General features: G+C 46.9%; 3 protein-coding genes across 3 annotated transcripts in view; 1 reads left to right on the plus strand and 2 right to left on the minus strand.

Annotated features, from left to right (window-relative positions):
- FSCN2 (fascin actin-bundling protein 2, retinal) overlaps nt 1–3,335 on the plus strand; it is a 30,557-nt gene extending 27,222 nt beyond the window's left edge. The window contains exons 5-6 of the mRNA XM_063293401.1: nt 1,213–1,498; nt 2,598–3,335. Coding sequence (XP_063149471.1) covers nt 1,213–1,418 — 206 coding nt within the window. The 3' untranslated portion in view covers nt 1,419–1,498; nt 2,598–3,335. The remainder of the gene's footprint in view (nt 1–1,212; nt 1,499–2,597) is intronic.
- Nucleotides 1–19,634, minus strand: part of ACTG1 (actin gamma 1) — a 234,712-nt gene that overhangs the window by 69,033 nt on the left and 146,045 nt on the right. The window lies entirely within an intron of this gene.
- Nucleotides 9,850–19,634, minus strand: part of FAAP100 (FA core complex associated protein 100) — a 28,029-nt gene continuing 18,244 nt past the window's right edge. The window contains exons 6-9 of the mRNA XM_063293402.1: nt 18,434–18,570; nt 15,451–15,567; nt 13,668–13,754; nt 9,850–10,735 (exon numbers count right to left, since the gene is read on the minus strand). Coding sequence (XP_063149472.1) covers nt 10,610–10,735; nt 13,668–13,754; nt 15,451–15,567; nt 18,434–18,570 — 467 coding nt within the window. The 3' untranslated portion in view covers nt 9,850–10,609. The remainder of the gene's footprint in view (nt 10,736–13,667; nt 13,755–15,450; nt 15,568–18,433; nt 18,571–19,634) is intronic.

Raw genomic sequence — 19,634 nt, forward strand, 5'->3', positions numbered from 1 at the left:
CGTTAATTAAATGTTCTGAGTGCCAGTGCTTCTGTAGTCAAAACAGTACCATCCACAAGAGGGAAGGATTGGTGCCTTTGATTCCAAGGTTTATAGAAGTGGGGGAAAAAAACTTTAAGAAAAAGTTCAAATGAAAATTGAACACGATCAACAGTCACAGACCACTGATAGTTGAAGAAAGAAAATTAAAATTGGAAGGGAGAAGAATCTGCAACATTTTACTTACTGTTACTAAACATGTGATCACATGGGCCATTTTGGCAGCATCAGAGTTTAAAAAATTAATGTAGAGCAACCTTATATAGAAACTTTACAATCCATCAGCTAATTTCACACAATAGATTAAGTTGGTAAAAGTTACCCAAACCACATGAGAGCCTCACACCTGACTTGCCATACGGGGCTGTCTCTGGGTTATTGTAGCTAGCTACTGTGCTGCTGTTGGTACACATGAAATAGATGGAGAACGTTTCCTCCTCACTCCAGCTGTTGCATCACCCCCACCCTACATGAGGAAAGAAGATACTGATTTGCAAAAGAACCCAAAACTGCCCATGGTCATTTTATTTTCTGGATGCTTATTTGGAAATAATTATGAGGATGTTAATAGGAATCAAACCTGTCTGTATTGGGGAAGATTGTGACCAAGTGAGAGTGTCCTGCTCACTCCATCTTCCAGGTACCACTGGCAACTCCTTTTTCTCTTATCTTGTGCCTCTGCCTTAACCAGCTGTGGACAGCTGTTCAACTAGAAGACATTTAAACAGAGGACTGGCCTTGGCAAAGGATGCACATGCCAGTGTTTTAGCTAGGGAGTCTGGTGCTTCATGTTATTTTTAACATGGCTTTTGTTTTCCCTCCCCATAATACGTTCTTGCATAATACGGAACCACCTGCTCTCTAGATTCCGTACTGTGATCTTGATTGTGTTGGCTGTTGAGTAAGAGAAGTGGACAAATGCTGTCTCTTTAGAGCTCCCCCCACTCTAAAGGACCCTCCTAATCACCATCCTGGCACAGTGCTCATTTTCGTATTTCAATCCTCCACTTTACAATGGTCAAACATACTGGTCCATGATGATTTCTGACTTGTATGTATTTTCCCTATAAAGAAGACTCTCAGGGAGACTTCCAAGCAAGAGTTTAGAATTAAAAGCCCAGTGGTATTCTCTTCTGTGCACTCCAGTGACGCCTGCATCTTTGGTGCTCCTAGGCCTCGAGGGTGGGTTCTGGTACGTGGCCAGCAATGGCACCGTGTGCAGCGATGGCGAGACGCCTGAGGATTTCTTCCTTGAGTTCCGGGAGTACAGCCGAGTGGCCATTAAAGGGAAGAATGGCAAATACCTACGAGGGGACCCGGCTGGAACCCTGCGGGCTGATGCGGATACCCTGAACCGTGCAACGCTCTGGGAGTACTGAGCCCCTGCCCCAGGGCTTGGGATGCTCTGGGGCCTGGCCTGGAGCCCGAGCCTGGACCCTGGGTGGCCTGTGAGGGGAAGGTGAGTTCTGGCACCCGGACCCAAGGGCTTTAGACGTCCATACCCTGCAAGGAGAACGGTGGCGCAGGATAGAGGAGCCCCTTGCCCTAGGTCTTTTGGTCTTCCTTGCCTAAGCTTAAAAGCGGCACACACATAAGGCTCCTAGGAGGAAGTTGCTGTGATGTGCCAGTCTAAGTCCCAGAGGTCGCCTTTCCCTGCCAGCACCCCTAGGGCGTCTTCACTTTTTCCTCCAGAGGCATCATACCTCACGAGGCATCCGATGAAGGTATGTCAACACTCCAGAAAACGTGCTATGACATAGGTGACGTCTACTCTGCAAAGACAGAGGAAACAGGACAGTTCCAGGATTCACTGCAAATGTGGGGATTTGGCTTCTTCTAGTGGGATGCATTAACCAAAGACACAGTTTCGTGTGCTATTGGTCCCAGTTCTCAATGTAATGAAGGCTATGGAGATACTTGGCCCTTAAAATCTGGCCCTTTGAGCTAGACAGCAATAGGACCAGGACATTCCTCTTTTCTTTGCTCTGCCAGTTTGTCTGATAAATCCTGCCTTCCCTCCATTGCTTTTGTTTCTAAGAGTGGCTCTTTTGAATCAAGCCCTTGCCACATTCAATACCCTGACCCAGAAGTTGTAGCCCAAAGATGGGAGGAATGTGGTGGTGTGCAGCTGTTCCTCACAGCTGCACACCACCACATTACAGGGTTGTTGTTGTGAGGAAAAACAGAGAGAGCACACTACGTACACCCTCTTAAGCTGCTGTTACAAAAAGTGGGATATAAATCTAATAAAGGCAATAAATAAAATATAATATATCTTCTACTCCAGATGCTGGAGATGTAGTTTAGAAGCTAATGCACTCAGAAATGCTTGGTAGGAAGAGAATGAGGTGGTCCAGCTGCTGCTAGCTGTTTAATAAGATAAAATACTGGAGGAAGACAAGAAGGGGAGTAAATTGAATTTTGCGTTGCGTTTGCAGAATATCAACAAAGATTTAAGGGAAGGGAAATTAGTGATTGATGAGCTCTTTGTGAAGAATGAGGAGGGACTGGGGAACTCTTGCCCCAGACAGGATTAATTTTACATCAAGACTTTGCAGCCCTTCAGGAAACTTTCACAATGCCCAGGACTGTCCAGATTTTGAAGCAGCCTCTCCTCTACTTCACTCCCCCTCCCTATCCAACATCTCTTCCGCAAATAACCTGAAGAGGAAGGATGCTGGCTTAGTGGAGTTTCCTGCCCCAACAGCTGTCAGTGCAACACCATTCTCTGTGAGAACTCTACAGACCTGGTTCCCCTTGCTACTCCTGCCTAATGGGTCTGCTTCCACCGCACTGGAAAAAGCAAAGACCTTCTGGAGGACAACAGAGGCTGAGGAAGCAAATAAATTCAGAGCTGCTGCCAATTTCTGGACACGCCCTTTCTCTATTTTTATTTTTACAATGGTGCACAGCAGTTGTAAAGCAAAACTATTGCTATGCAGTGCAGTGCAGGGAAAACAGAAATCTTCCTGTGGAAACAGCCTTTCCTTCCACCGCTCCCCCCCCCTTTTTTTTTTTTCTTCTCACCACTGGAAATGGAGGGACTCATTATTCAAAGGCAACAAACAGGCAGAGGTATGGATACTAATTTAATGAGTATTTCAGTTTTGTTTTTGATTTTGTTGTCCAAAAGGTTTATGAGCATCCTTGCACCTGAGAACAAGACTAGTATTTACTTCTTCAACTTAAACTCATTAAGAACACATCCCCTCAAAACCAGAAAAACTAAACTGTAATAAAGATGAACAAAATTAATTGTAGAAAGATCCACACATAAAACAGAATAGTTGAACCAATCTTGCATAGGCTTGTATTGTATTTGTATTGTGGAGGGAAGGTGGGTTTGGATGAAGAAGCAGCCTATATAGTTTTAAAAAATAAATACAGGTAGTCCTCGCTTAATGACCCTAATTGGGACTGGCAACTCCTCTGCTAAGCAAAATGGTTGCTAAGTGGAAAATCACATGACCATGACTGCGGCTGGAAAGAGACAAGACTAGTCAGTTTTGCTGACCGTCTGCTTTTGTTTGCCTCCTAACTGCTCTCCGCCACTTGGGATGCTGGAGTACCTTCTTACTGCTGGTACACATGGAATTCAATGCGATCTTCTGGCAGCCCAGGGCTGGGAGCCACAGGCGCACTACACAAACAGCTTACAGCACTCTCTTGAAATCTCTTTCTCTCCAATCTCTCCACTCTGCGAGGTGGGGGGAGGGAGGGAGGAGAAAAAAAGCAAGCAATTTCTGTAGGCAATCTCTCCTTTACCTGACCCTTTCCTGCTGCCAGCACAATTGCATTGCTTTCGATGTGTAGAAGAGCAAACACTTTACTCTTGAAATCTCTTTGTCTCCAATCTCTCTGCTCTGCAGGGTGGGGGGGAAGGGTCAAAGGAGAGATTGCCTACAGAAATCACTTGCTTTTTTTGTCTCCCCCTCTGCAGAGCGGAGAGATTGGAGAGAAAGATTTTAAGAGATACTGTAAGCTGTTTGCATAGCATGCACACAACTACTGGGCTGCCGGTGCAATTGCATTGCTTTCGATGTGTGGAAGAACAAACAGCTTATTCTCTTGCAATCCCTTCCTCTCCAATCTCTCTGCGAGGGAGAAAAAAACAGGTCAGGCATAGGACAATGCATACTGACTGTAATGGTGATCATGTGACTGAGGGATGCTGCAAAGGTTGTAAATAGTTGTAAATTGGCCATAAAGTTATCTTTTTTCAGCACCATCATAACTGAACAATCGCTGAACAAGTGGTTGATAAGCAAGGACTACCTGTACAATTCCTGGGGGTTCCTTGTCTCTAATTTGAAGGCTTTCTTACACACCTGATTTACAAGCTTTCATAGTATAAGAAAATAGAACCTTCTAGCCAGTGCTTTTTTGCCAGTATTATTATCAGCCAGTACCAGCACTACAGATCTTGATCTAATGACCTGAGAAGATGCAGTTTCTCCTAGTGACCAAACATCTGGCCAAAGCAATTTTTGTACCAGTCCCCTCAATGAATGTGCACATGTTTATTCAGAGAAGTAAGAAACACATTCACCTTGTCAGTTCCATGGCCACTATGAAGTCAGGGCATAAATGGGGGTGTGGTTGGAGCATAAAGGGCACAGCCCCTGTGGCCATGGCCCCCCTGCTTCCCGGACTCTGACCCAGTTGGACTGTTCAGTTGGCACAGCTTTGCCAGCAGAATGTTCAGTCAGCACATCTCATACACTCTGCATTTCAGAGCCACTTTACCCCTTTAACTCAAGACTGGATACATTTGCACACCTGACCTACTTACTGGGTACTCAGTAAAGCTAACGTTCTGGGTGTACATGGCATTCTGAACTGCGAATTAGCCCCATTGGGTGGGCTCACATAGCATGCTTTGCTAAAACATTTGCTACTGCATATGCAGCGCTGTATGCAAACAAAGGCAGAAAATTGCTCTGCTGTACTGTGCCTTGGGGCCAGCACTCATTTGGGGGGCAGCTGTGCCCCAGTGAGGGCAGTCATTTAAGTCTTCCCCAGGGCCCCATAACAAGGCTCCATCATGGGGAATGAAATGGCCTCTCTCAAGTACCGGACAATAATTCAGGTAAGTAAGCAAAGGGATCCCTTGAGCCGAGGAAGAAGCCACCTGCCTTAGAATGCAGTTGCCACTTCCACACAATTTTGTCTGTGTGTGTGGAATAAATTATTGCCCTCCTGCCTGTCCTTCAAAAGCCATATTAGGGCAATGCTTTTACTGGGCCAAGGCAAAGGTCGTTAAACTATGCAAGCTTTTGAAATCTCCCGATCTTTCTGGAAAAAGGTTACAAACAGCTGGTAGGGGGAGGGAAAAACCGGCTGATTTAGGATTTGAGCCAGCAAGCCGGCCCGATTGGCCTCTTCGTCTTGAGGAATGTGGGCGGAGGCTGCAGACATTCAAATGAGGGTCTACCAGGTGATCGCATACAAGACGCGGAAGGAGAAGCGGAAATCCTTTGTGCCGCAGAGGAAGGCGGCGACGAGCTCTCTTGCCCCCGGCCCTTATAAAGGCAATTTTTCCTGCCCTGTAAGGAAGGAGGGCAAGTTCGGACAGAGCCATATAAGGCGAAAAGAGCGACAGACTTTAGGCCCCAGAACCAGCAAGACCTTATGAAACCTCACAGGAGTAGCAATTATGCGGTATCTAATCTTGCTAATCTCGAACCGCCTCACATCAAAGGCAGAAAGAACAGAGCGTCGCTTTTCTAGCAATCCGGCCTGTAGACGGAAGCGCCGCTTTCTCCCCGAGTAAACATCACATCGCGGATACGGGCGCCCAAGCTGCCCTCTTCCCGGGAAAGCCAGGTTAGGGCCATAGGTGGTGCCCAAACGGGGCGGGGAGGGGATGCAGTCGGTGGGTGGGGAAAAAAGGCACGCTCCCCGCTTCATTCATACGGAATTTGCTCCTCGGCTCCGCTTCGCCCTGCGCCTACGGCGGCTGCTCATCATCCATGCGCTGCGGAGAGGACGAGCGAATCCCTCTGGGGACCGCGGCGGCGCCTGCCCCCGGCCACCTTCTCGCCCCTTTATCTGCCATGGGAGCCGCCCAGATGGCTGTTGGAGCAGCGGGGCGCAGAATGGCATCATATGCAGCTGTGGACGTTTGCAGAGAGCGCGACTGAGAGGCTCGCCCTTCAGTCTTCCGCTGGGTGAGGCGGGGTTCGTAAATCACGATCTGCGCCGGAGCGCGGAAAGAATGAACGGGCGCTGCTGCGTCCTGCCTGTGGGACATTGACAGTGAACGCCAGCTTAAGCCTGACGCGAATTTCAATGAAAAAAGGAAGAAAAGCAGCCAAATCGGGCTAAAGTTATGGCTGCTGTGCTAAGGCACGGTTAGGTCTCCGGCGTTCGTTATGTTTCTAGCGTGGGAAAGCTTGAAAGACCCACCTAATTAGAGGGGGGGGGGGAAACGTGTATGGATGTAAATACGTTTGGTCTAAACAACTTAAGAACTGCGCGTTTTCATGTGGTTATGTAGCCCCCGCACTGTCTCCACATACAGTAGACATTTCTGTAATTGCACTGGGAACGATACCAGAGTGTATTGATGCACCCACAGCAGGCATTCATCAAAAAGCCACGACGTCAGCGTGAGCATCTCTGCAGCAACAAGCTATCTTGACATGAGCAAAATGTTTGATCTGTGCATTATTCACAACCATTGTGAGTGCACTTGGGTTTTATCCAAGCTGCTGCAAAGCAAAGGTTCAGTTTTTACCGCATAACAAGTCTCACCAATGGTATTGAGACGTACTGAGAATTATGAGTAGGCTCGCTTATTGTGCTGAGCCACACCATTTAAAGTCAGCTGTAATTGTACTTTTATAAATCATCCTCAGTGGGGCAACATAGATATATGCAAATACGGGTTGCTTGGCTTTAATGTTGCACGTTGCATGAATCCGGTCACTCCGATTCGGAAATATAATTGGCTGTTCTGAGAGCCCAGTCAAGTGAGCCTTAAGCCAGAAATCCAAAAATCATGGTGAAATAAGCCATGGTTTAGTGCAACATGTGGACCCATCTGTATGTCCTTTGGATTGTGCTTCAAACTGAAGGACAGTTATGTGACTAATGGAAAGACACTCCACAACTGTGTAACAAAAACATCCTTTTTTAGACCCAGACTGTGCTTTGAGCTAGTCTGCATAGGAAAAGGATAGCAGAAGAAAAGCATCTGTACTGTAGAGGCAATAACAGCTCTATCACAGTGCTAGTTTTTCAGACACACAAAAGGAAGTGCTCAGAGCATGCTTTTTTAAAATATTTTTAAAATCCCACCTTTATTATTTTTATAAATAACTCAAGGCGGTGAACATGCCTAATACTCCTTCCTCCTCCTATTTTCCCCACAACAACCCTCTGAGGTGAGTTGGGCCGAGAGGGAGCAACTGGCCCAAGGTCACCCAGCTGGCTTTCCTGCCTAAGGCAGGACTGGAACTTGCAGTCTCCTGGTTTCTAGCCCGTTGCCTTAACCACGAGACCAAACTGGCTGCTTCAAAATTGCTCAGAGATCTTGGGAAAGGAGCAAGCGAGCTTTTTAATGTCTGCTGGTCCCAGCATACTTGCTGCTTGTGTGATGTTGGAGAAAGCTCACTAGAATAAGTGAGTTAAGTGGTCTGGGTGAATATGGTGTTGCCATCTCTGAGGCAAGAGAGCAGGGTAGAAAGGCTCCACCATAAAGTCACCAGATCCTGGGATGATAAACTGGAGACATATACCTAAGAATTACAAGTGTGGCCCAGTTGGCTAAGGACCTCTGACCTTAGAGCCCAAACGGCATTAAGGAGGCAGCAGCTCAGCATCCACCTCCACAGGACCTGCGGAGAAACCTGAGCAGCCCAGAGTCATTTTAGTGGCATGACGACCCCTGCTGACGGCAACAGGGCAGTGCAACTGTCCCAATGTTCCCGCCCCCCCCGCCCCCCCCCCCCGGCTTGCCTATGGCCAGCTCAGTGATGTGCAGAGGAATTATACACAATGCATAATGAGAAGACCTAAGTGCTTCTGCTTGCTGTGCAAATTTCTTATGGCCCTAAAGGTATGTATATGTGGAGATATGTGATAAATCAGAGCTCAGTTTGGCAAAGGTGTTGCTGATGCTGCTGATTATAAACAAATACTTTTTATGAAAGGAAACAAGGTGGGAGCCAAGCCACATATACTGACCAGGACCCCGGGACTGTGTTTCTAGTGCCAGGATGAATTCTGCAATGGGCAGTCTGGAAACTCGATTTGTCTGGACTTGACTCCATTCTTCTTTGGGCAGAACAATTCCAGCCAGGCCCAGGAAGTAGCAACCTCCTCCCAGCAGTGACTAGGAACCTCTCGTTCTTCCTCCCCTTCATTAAATCTCCGGCTATGCTTTCTCCACAGCACCTCAACCTGCTTCTCCAAGCAGAGCTGGTCCGTAAAGCAATTCTTGTTCCTGATGGAGCTGGCATTCTACCAACTGCAAAGCAGGAGGGTGGGGGCTGGACTCTCTCTGTACGTGCTTAGCACTGGATGGTGGTTGGCTGGTGTCCAATTAGGCTAGCACTGCGGGGAGGTTGAGAAGACCCATAGACCCAGATCTGTCAATTCTTCCACTCAGGACTTGCTGAGCAGGAGGCGAGGCAGGAGACAAGGACACAGGAGGGAGCGGGGAATCACAGCCCGCATGAGCACCCTCAATAGCTGAAACTCAAACTTTTCCAAGGAATGATGCTGGGACCATTCTCCGTTTGGTTCCCTGCTTTTCCCATGCAGACACAAGAGACCTGTCCGCTTCCCCTGATCCTTCCTATGACTGCGGATCCTGCTGGTAGAGCACTCCCTGATTGCACGAGTTCAGGTGAAGGCTGAGCGGCAGCACGCCACTGGATTCCGATTGATTAAGAGAAATTCGAGAAGGCGGGATGGGGAAACAGCAGCGTCTCTTCCTTTAGCTCAATACCTGCTCGCAAGCCCTCGCAAGTGAACAGCGAAGGTTCACTTAACCTTCACTTCAGAAGGTTAATTACATGTGTGTGTGTGTGAGTGTATTTATGGAGCCTGACATGGCTACATAAGCAGGAGAAGACTGCAGCTTCCATAAGAAATGGGGCTACTGAAAGGAAGCTGGAGCCCGTGCCTTTTGGGCAGCCCGGCCCTCACTTCTATGGAAAAAAGGAAGGCCAGGCGAGGGGCACCCAGGGATTCAAGAAACGGGGCTGCAGACAGCCCTCGAGCACAAAGCAGTCGTCCCCCATGGGTGGGTGGTGGCGGCTCTCCCTCCACCCCACATTTCCATTTTCAGGCTGACTGGGAACGACAAGGGAAAGGGCTGCACAGGGGTGGGGGGTGGGGGGGAGCGGCTCCATCTGCCTGGAAAGAGCTCCAAGAGCCAAGGGAGGGTTCTCGCCGAGGGCAGAGGGCAACCATGACATCAATTATTCCAGACTGGACAAGAGGAAAGCACGTGGAGCCTTCAGCCCTGAGCGCTGGTGGGCTTCCTAATGGCCTTTAGTGCCGGCCAGTGAGTGCCCGGCCTGGCTTTTCAATTATTCATCAGGAGGAGGCAGCTTTTAAAGCAGATGCTGCATTAGCTCCGCAGGGAGGCAGCAGGCAAAGCCCCCAAGCTGCCAAGGGCCTGCAGGCAGAGGAGGGGAGGGGAGGGGAGGGACGATGATTGGACTGCCCAGCCAAGGGAGGCTATCTCAAGAGTTAACAGCTTGACAAAGTGCTGGACATTTTTTCATCGATATGAGGCCTTTGGGAAGGAAAGAAGGGTTAGAAGACATATACACACAACTCTGCAGGAGTCTCTGCCTTGGAAATTGACAAGCAAATAGTTTATAGAAAGGAAAAATACTGGAAAAAGGAGCAAAATGTCCCGTTAGAAAAAGGGATGCCATACTAAGAGCACCCCCAAGTTCCCTACGTATGTGACAGCCTGTTTTTCCACAGTGTTCTTGAAAAATGTGACACAGCTAGAAGCATAGCCCTTTGGTGGTGGCGGCTGCTGCTTGGAATGAACAGAAAAGCACTGAATTTCCAGCAAAATCTCCCCCTCCCTTCCCCCTCCACAACTCACCAGACTTGCCTGCCACAGCAAAGGAAGTGCCACCAAAAGTGAGAAAAGCTAAACTAACAACATCAAGTGTAATCCACAACACAGCACCCACAGCCACGAGGGCATCTTGCTGGCCATCCAAATTACATACATGCACCTGGGCATCTCTGCACACACGTGCACACAAGGACCGGACTGTCTGTCTGCCTGTGAGAGCGTCACAATGCACCCAGTCGCCTGTCTGGGGTGGGCAGAAATGTGGAGCCCGGGGGGGAGGGGAGCTAGTCGTGTTCAAAGGGAAGAGGGCTGGGGGTTGCACAAGAAAGCTTGGCCCCTGAACTTTCGGTCCGCAGGGGAGCCAGGGTCTGCCGGCTGGCATCCCCCACCCCTTCTCTGCCATGCCTCTGCTTTGGCCTCCTGTCTAGAAAGCGCACAGCCTGCTGCTCCCTTCATCCCCCAGCTCCAGGCAGAGGCGGCAGGGAGATCCTCCAGCACAGGGGTGCCGCTGCTTGACCCTCACAGGACCACAAGGCTGGGGTTGCGTAGCTGCTGGTAAACGTGCAGAAGCTTCTCCACTGTTGCATCCGAATCATTCCCCCGACACAGGTTACCACGGAGGGACTGGGCCTCCTTTAGCAGCATCTAAATAAGAAGAGTGGCTGATCAAGAAGCTGCCCAGAGTGGCTGCCTTTGCTGGGCAGGCCTAGGCCCAACTGGGGCACGTGGCTTTCTAAGCCCTTCTCCCCACACAGCCAAAGTGCTGCAATGCACTCTAGGCGGGGCTGCCTTTGAAGACAGCTTGGAAATTACCATGGGTATGCAAGGCAGCCCCTATTCTGCAGGCGCTCCGCTGGTTACCTATAAGGCCCCTTATGGCATTATTCTGGGCTCAGCAGGGACTGCATTCTCCAAAATGTTCCTCCCTGTCCTGGCAAGTTCTCTAATGAAGGCTTGTTCAAGGTCTAGCCACCCCACCACAGGACTTTTCTGATATATCCTTGACGCTTTGCAACATGTCGCCTTCAGAGATACAGCTGGCCCACTAGGTGCTAATGTTTTGCAAGGCTGTGAAAATAGTTTCATGCAGGTGGGCTTTCAAAGCTTAATGGGCTGCCACTTTTTCTTCTTGTATACGTTTTGGTGGGGGGTATTTGTGTGTTCTGTTTTGGGAGGGGAAGGGTCATAATGTTTTCTTGTATAGGTTGCTTTTATGTTTTTGTACACTGCCCAGAATCTGGTGATACAGGAAGATACATAAAACTAATACAGGGAGTCCTCACTTAATGACTGCTGTGTTTATGACCATTTGAAGTTACGACGGCACTGAAAAAATAACTTTACGACTGGTCCTCGCACTTACATCTGTCACAGCGTCCTGCAGTCATGCGATCACTGTTTGCACGTTTCAAAGGCAGCTTCCAACAAGCAGAGTCAATGGAGAAGCCAGCAGTAAAATCACAAGTCGCAGTCATGTGATGTCTCGCTTAACAACTGCATCATTAGCAATGGAGTTGCCAGTCCCAATTATGGTATTTAAGTAAGGACTACCTGTACATATTTGATTTAAAAAGGGGATTTCCCATTAAATCCTTCTCCATGCACAAGACTGCATGGTTCTGCAGCTATTCTTGTGTTTCAGGATTGGCACAGAGTTTGTTATGGTTTGTTACATCTGGTCTTCATGTAGGAAGATCCAAAGCATCTTCTTTTCTATTTTTCCTAGAGCTGGGCTGAAAGGATCCCTCCCAGACAGAAGACAAAGAACACCCCAGCTGGACAGACTGGGGGAGTCCAGAGTTGTGGCAGCCTATCAGAGGTGTCTTTGTGGGGAACCCCTGGGAGTTCAGCTGTGCTGGTGAGGTTTTAATTATCCCCCTTCCCAGTTTATACTAGGCTGCATCCTTGAAATGGAGGGCAGGTGCTATTTTCTGGATTTCTCTCCCCCTCCCTCCAGCTTTTCTGGAGGAATATTAATGGCTTATTGTAAAACAGTAAGAATATCGTAAAGCTGAGAACATTGATTCTAAAATCTGTGGCTAAATTTTGATGGCATGGACAGAAAGTAACTCAGTGGCCACATGTAGACCACAGACTGCTCAGAATGAATGTGTTATTCACATAATTAATCTGTGAAATCTATTACCACAAGTTGTGCTGAGGGCCACTGACTGGCAGTCTGTAAAATGAGAGGATAAACTGATCGAGGAGGGTTCTACTAAAGGCTATTAGTCCTGAAGAGCAGGTATTGGGGGAAGCAGGCCTCAAGAATATTACCTGCAGAGGAATTTTAATCCAGTCCCTCACTGTCTCTCAGCCCAATCAACCTCGCTACTGCTGTTGTGAGAACAAAATAATGACCTCTATTTAGCAAGTGTGACTTTACACATACATAAAATCATATTATGTATACATGAAATGGTAGGATATTTTGTCTACTATATCCAGAGTCTGCTAATGTGAGGCCTGATAAACTGATATCATCATCCTCAGCAGCAGCAGGAGCGATAACAACAAGAAGGGTGTATCTCCATCTCCTGCTTGTAAGCACTCCAGAGGCATCTTGTTGGCTGCTGTGAGAAACACAGTGCTGGATTAAAATGCACCTTGTCCTGAGGGAGCAGGGCTATTCAGATGCTCTATGTAAATGCAGGGTGGGCAACATGTATTTCCAGTGCTGAGGGGTGGGGAGAAGAGTGAGAAGACAAAACTGAACCTCAGTGAAATCCTTAGTTGCATAAAAGGGGGCATTGTGAAATCACATGGCATGCTTTATATAAATGTCTGCTTTTAGCCCTGGGCTAAGGCAGGGAAGAAAGAATGGTATTCCTAATCAAATTACGGAAAGCGTATATAGGATGAATGCAGCCAGTGCCAGACTGGGTGAGGCAGCCCACAATTATGAAACAAGTCATAAATTCATTCTCTCATTGACCCTGTCAAGCCAGATTCTGAGACTAAGATGGCTCAGTCTATCCAGTTCCAATGGAGTAGCTAAAGACAAGCGTGGAAGACTGTACAGGTAGTCCTCGCTTATCGACCATTGGTTCAGCGACCGTTCAAAGTTACGATGGCACTGCGCTTCAACTCCCCCCGCCTGCCTATCCCCCCATTTCTGCCCTTTTGGCTGCCCTGTCCTCCACCGCCACCGCCTACCTCTGCTGCCCCCCACTGACCTTCGCTGTCTTGTTCCTCCTGTGTGTCGTCAAAAGGGCAGAGATGGGGAGAAGATAGGCAGGTGGGGGGAGTTGAAGTGGAGGCGAGCCGGCAGGGCAGGAGAAGCATGAGGTCCTCTCCTAACGACCGCACGGTCCTTGCCTAACGACCTCAGACAGGACTACTGGAACTGCCATTGCTAAGTGGTGCAGTCACATGTTTCACCTAATGACTGATTCACTTAGTGATGGAAATTCCGGTCCCAATTAGGTGTGTTAAGTGAGGACTACCTATATTCCTGTTCTGTGCAGATGAAATCACAAAGCATAGCCCGTGGGCAGGCGGGTGAAGTTCTCCCACAGCCATCCTGAAACAAGTGTGCAACACACATGGCTTCCTCCAGCACTGGGTAGCCACTTACCTCATGGTTGGCTTGGATCTGGTGGAGATACTGCACTCGGATATCTGGGGGAGAAGAATCCTGGGCAGCTTGTTCCAAAATCAGAGTCTGTGTTAATCAGATTAAAAAAAAAAGGACTAATTAAAACCCTCCTATTTGATGGAATGTTTTTCTCCACATGGTCCCACCCAGACTCTGCACTCTGCAGACAAGGGCGTTGTTTGTGTGTTGTCCCAAAAGGAAGCCTGCCTGGAATTAAATAGGGAAAGCATCTACAGTACTTGATGGCGTTGTCAACACTGGAACTTCCTCCCCAAATCGAGAAGCTGGCTTCTTCTTTGTCATGCTTTGAGAAAAAATTTGAAACATACTCTTCGTTTCTATCTTTCATTCCCTAGTAGCCATGCTTAACCACCAACACCATTTATCTTTAATGTATTTTTAAGCATTTTTGGTTCACTGTTTTGATGTTGTAATTCTGTAACGCTTGTTCCTGATTTTAGATGGTTTTATGATGTTAATATTTGGGTTTATTATCACTATTAGTCCTGATAGTTATTTATTCATTCTATTATTACTGATTAATGAGCACAGGGCCTATAAACGAGCAAAATCAAGAAAATAAAAGTCAGGGCAAGGTGAGTTAATCGAGAAATCCAACTCTTTGTCTTCAAATCCAACCACCTGTGCTTTTCCAATGTGAAGTGATGGTTTGTTTATTTATTTATTTGTTAAATTAATATACCGCCCATCGCACTATAAAAGTGACTCTGGGCGGCTTACAAATAAAAGTTATAAAACCATTATAAAAATAGGAAAAAATACAAAAAAATAGAAGAAGATAGAAGAGGGGAACTAAAAAGTGGAGAGAGCGTCTTTAAGCCACCAGCCACCCCCAGGGCAGCCTATCACTCTTGGATCCCCAAGCTAGTTGGCAGAGCCAGGTCTGGACGCTCTTCAAGGTCAGAAGAGGGGGGACCAACCTCACCTCAGGGGGCAAGATGATGGCCTGAACAAACTTACAGAGGATTGGGCACAGCACCTCTGGGATTCCTATTCTCTCCCTCTCTTTAGGATATCCTAATCCTGCCAGGGCTGGTCTTGTTCCCCTTTGGGTGGTATTAGATCTGCCATTACTTGGATCTCATTACATTTTATATTTATTTATTGATATTGATATTTATGGATTAATGATATTATTTATGATTTTATTGAATTTTAAACTGTTTTATTGTGAACCGCCCAGAGTGCCCCATATGAGGGAGATGGGCGGTGATAAAAATATGATAAATAAAATAAATAAAATGTAAAATATCCTGCCATCCCCACCTCCCACCCATAAAGCCTTAAGGAAACCCATACAATGTGCCCAAGTATATATTTTCTTTATTGTCCCCAAAAGGCAAGATTTGAAAGGGAGAGGGGGACAATCTCTTGCAGTAAGTGCCCATCCCACACACTCACAGCAGTACAGAGGCGTACACACAGACACACACCTACTTCTGTTCCCTTCGCAGCCTACTTGATGGGAGAAAAACCTCAAAGGTCTTTGCTCCTTAGCATGAGGACAATGGAATATTCACTCCCTTTCTTAGGAGGGAGGGTGGGAGTCTATGTGGCTACAAGTTTATTTCATAAATCAGCCCTGATTTCCAGTGGGTAGGACAACAGGAAAATGCCATACAGCCCCATCTCCAGCTGGATCGCAACCCAAATCTCTATCTTGTTTGTTCAACAGAAGTTTTCAGGACATAGCAGGCAAGCATACTGCCTTCTTTCCTTGTCTCTCAGCCACAGCACATACCTGAATGCGCCGAACCACGGCGTGATGCAGCTGACACATGTTTGCCAGTGGAGAGCCCTGGATGACAATCTCCACAGCTTGGATAGGACTTGCTGGGCTCAGGTCACTGACAGTCACCTGGGAGGAAAACAATGTCACTGCCACCAGTTTCACTGAGCAGTGGAAGTGAGAAAGCGAAGTAAGGAAGTGTCAGTCATCTTTTTTTTTAAAAAAAGCCTTTCATTTGGCAGGGGAAAGTAATCACTGTTCCAAACCACTGACCCTCAAAGAGGAAAAAGAGAGAGAGAGGAAAAGAACAGAGCTGCACATTACGTAAGAGTGCTGAAGGCCAAACAGCATTTTAAGCGTGTAACTATCATGTAACAATTTTTTCTTTCTTCCCTGCTTCAAGCTATTCCGCCTGGAGGCTCAATACTCCCTTCCCAAAATAAGCATTTATTTTGCATTTTCACTTATTTCCTTGATTTATACCCTCTTTCTGTTCTGTTAAGGCAGCTTAACAAAATTTAAAACTTTGCAGGAGCAAAGCATTCTTCAAGAGCATGTATCTGGAATGGAAAGGGAGTCAATGGACTCCTCCTGAAGTGGTTTTTCTAGTTCATTAAAAGGCTACGTTGCACTTCAGCTTGTAGCATGTAGTATGACCGCTAGCAAAATTTAGGATGGAAATTTTGTACTTCAAGCTTCATACTTGAAGTACAACCCACCGCCAGTGTAGATGAAAAGGAACTAGGCCTATGAACACAGCTGCAATGCCTCTGTCTGTTTCTTCTCTAGCAATAAGGTAAAATCTGCATGCTCCAATGCTTCAAGCTAATACAGAGAAAATAGTTCAGATCTTCACTACTTTAAAACTGGGATGGGAAGACTAACCAGTGTTGATCACGCATACAACTCTGAGCCAGATTCAACCGAATCCAGATGCTAGTTCAAGAATAAGAATGCGGCTAACACAAAAAGTAACACTCTTTTATAGTGCAGAAAAGCTGAAGTGAAATGCAGACCTTCTAAACAGACCTTAGGCCAAAACTCGTTCCCAATCCCACATACAAGAAGCTCCTGAACAAGAATGAAAATCCTTCCTGGGTCTTTTGAAGAAATCTACTGTCCTCAATATTTTCCCTCCAGCTGGACACAGCCTGTTTACCCTGATAATCTCCCAGAACACCAAGGAAGTATCAGATTCACACCATCCTCTCATTTCTGAATTTATCAATATTATCCAAATATCCAGTATATGTGCACTGCGCTTAACACATGCCTTGCTCTTCCAGAGGGGTCAACTTAAGTTTTGGGAGAAGAGCCCTTGCAGTCAAATGAAATGAGGCAGCTTGATTGTGCTCCAACTAAATGCATCTCCCCTCACCTGGGGCAGGAGGAAGCCCATTAAACAGAACAGTATTATATTTATGTGCAAGAAGCCAGAAGAACCTGGTCACTGCCTGGGCTTAGCTGGCCTAAGTCTCTCTTGTAAGGATTAACCAGCTATGGTTGAGTACACAGCTAGCAATGAAGCCCAATGCACCAACAGCTTTAATGGTGGGAGATGAACAAGTCAAACTTGACTATCTGCCACCCTCCTGGGAAAGAATCAGAGAATTTGGGTAGCTCACTTAGGCCATGAGTCAAACTCCGTATCCAGTGCAGGAATCCAAATTAAAGCATCCCTGAGAAACGGGTGTGCAGCTTCCACATCAACATGTCCATGAAGGAGAACCCACTCTTCATTCTGTCAGGACCCCTGAGATCTGTGCAGCTTCCATCCTGATGGCATTCTAGAAGTCCTTGCAGACCTGGCTGTTCTCCAGGCCTTGTTGGTTATGTTTTTGTACTGAGGATCTCAACACATTTATCTATTTTGTATTGTGCTTTTATCTTCTTTTGTTATATTGTGAGCCACCCAGAGTCAGTTTTGAGTTGGGTGGTACCTAAATCTAAATAAGCGTGAACAGATAAATGGATGAGTCAAAGATGTCAGTCATCTGATGCTCAACACCTGACTGCCCTAGCCAAATGGCCACCTCAGGCTTACCTCCTTAACTGAGATAAGAGACACAAAAGAGAACTAAAGCTGGGATAGGATCAGATAAATCTTTTCTTTTGAGACAGACAGTCACACACAGAGAAAACACAGTTTTTATGGCATTTACCTGGTGGCCATAGATCTTTTTACTGAAATAATGTCTTTCTCCCCATGTTCTCCAATAATAATGGTTAATAATAATAATAATAATAATAATAATGGAATTAAACACATCTTTTAGTTCATGAGCAACATCCCCACCACCACCACCATGTGGTAAAGAATTAAAGCTGGAGTTGGAGACTGACTCTCTGGCCTTGTGCAATAGGACCGGCTTAAGAGACAGGCGTTCTTATTCCCCTCAGACTCCATGGTATTCTTGGAGAACTACTCTCTGCCAGACTTGGCCACCATGATCCAGCCACTCCAGCAAGCAGGGAGAGACACTGGTGCACAGTCAGTTGTCCTGTTTTCCTTGGCTGCATATGCAACAACAACTGGACGAGAGCCAGAGGGACGAGGGTATCCCTGTTCTTGAAGAACTCTGAATACGCCGCACAAGAAGTTGTATGGAGCTAGAAATCCTCTCCCTTTGGCCCTGCGTTACATGACAAACCTCAAAAAAAGGAACAACTTTGATTCTGTTGCAGGATGATAAAACTCTAACCTTCTCACTTAAGATATTTTTGGCTCAGATTCCTTAAAAATAAAGACTGGATTACACCCACAGACCTTCTGAGACACGTGGCAAGGGTACAGTTGGCCCACAAAAGGGGACCTGCAAGTGGCAGAGAGCATCTGAAATCACTCAAGGTTACTGTATGGATCTTCACAGAGGGCATCGTGTCTAGGACCACCATGCCGGTTTCCACACACTGAGTGAAACACAGTCCTGAATCGGGAAGGTTCTCCTCCCCCGACTCCCCTCCCCTGCCGGCCCAGCTGCAACTCATGTCTTGCCTCTCCGATGTTCAGCTGCACTTTGCCTCCATCTGGGGCCAGCCCCTGCACGACTGCCACCTCCTGGCTCCGAAGGGCATCCACGTCAGCATTTCCAGCCAGCAGCCATCGCAGCACAGCACAGCAGAGTGGCGCTTCTGAGCAGGGATGACAAAAGAAGGGAAGAAGAGCAGTCTCTGTTACTGGAAGCATGAGGATCCCTGGGATACCTGACCGACATTCCCTGTCCCTGCCACTGGCTTCCAAACATACTTAAGAGTACGTACGTCTAGGAACATGTGTGACTTCATAATAAAGGTGCTAGATTGATTTGATTGTCCAATAACCTGTTGGATGTAAGGGCCCACCTTTAGGAATCTGAGGTCTCAATGGTCACTAAAAGAATCCCAGTGAAGTTTTTAGAAAAAGCTACCCAACAATGACTGGATGTTCCATAAATCAGTCGGAAGCCTTGAACTGGACCTGAGATGGGGGGATCTGCCACAAGAGTCTGACACATAGATCTAAAAACTTACACTGCCGATAGGAATTAGATCTCTGTTCTAGTAAGATGGATGAAGGGAACACCTACAATCCCAGTCTATCTCTGCTACAACTCTTGCAAAATCTTCATAATCTTGCCATCTTCCTCCCTGCAACACTACCTTGTTGAGAACAGTTGTGCAAATTTATACCCAACATCATATACATATAAAATTTGAATCTCCATTGAAAACACTTGGTTGCTTGTCTTGGCAAAGTGTCCACTCTAGTCTTGGCTGAAATCAGTTCTCAGGATTAGCTGGAAATGAGGGTTTGCTCAGGTACATGGTGCACGGCTTGCATTATTTTTAATTGCCAAGAGGAAGATTATCCAGCTTCTATCACTAGTTTGGCTGCAACACTGTCCCTTGCTAAAGTCAAAGGATCTGGGTGTCAGTTGTAGGCTTGGAAAGCCCATTAAAACACGAAGATGGCTATTGCTGGCTCTCAGTCTACTAGTTTGACATTCTCTAGTTCTGGAAAAGATTCTGAAGGACAGAGGTAGGAAACCTGGACCCTGCAGATGTTACAGAACTGTAATTCCCAGCATCCCTCACCACTGCCATGTTGGCTAGTGATATAGCAACATCTGCAGAGCCATGGATCCCCAACCCTTCTGTTAGAATTCTGCTGACAGCATGAAAAACAAAACAAAACAAAATTCCAGCAAGTCCTACCA

The sequence above is a fragment of the Candoia aspera genome, chromosome 2 (assembly GCF_035149785.1).
Source record: "Candoia aspera isolate rCanAsp1 chromosome 2, rCanAsp1.hap2, whole genome shotgun sequence".
Taxonomy (NCBI): domain Eukaryota; kingdom Metazoa; phylum Chordata; class Lepidosauria; order Squamata; family Boidae; genus Candoia; species Candoia aspera.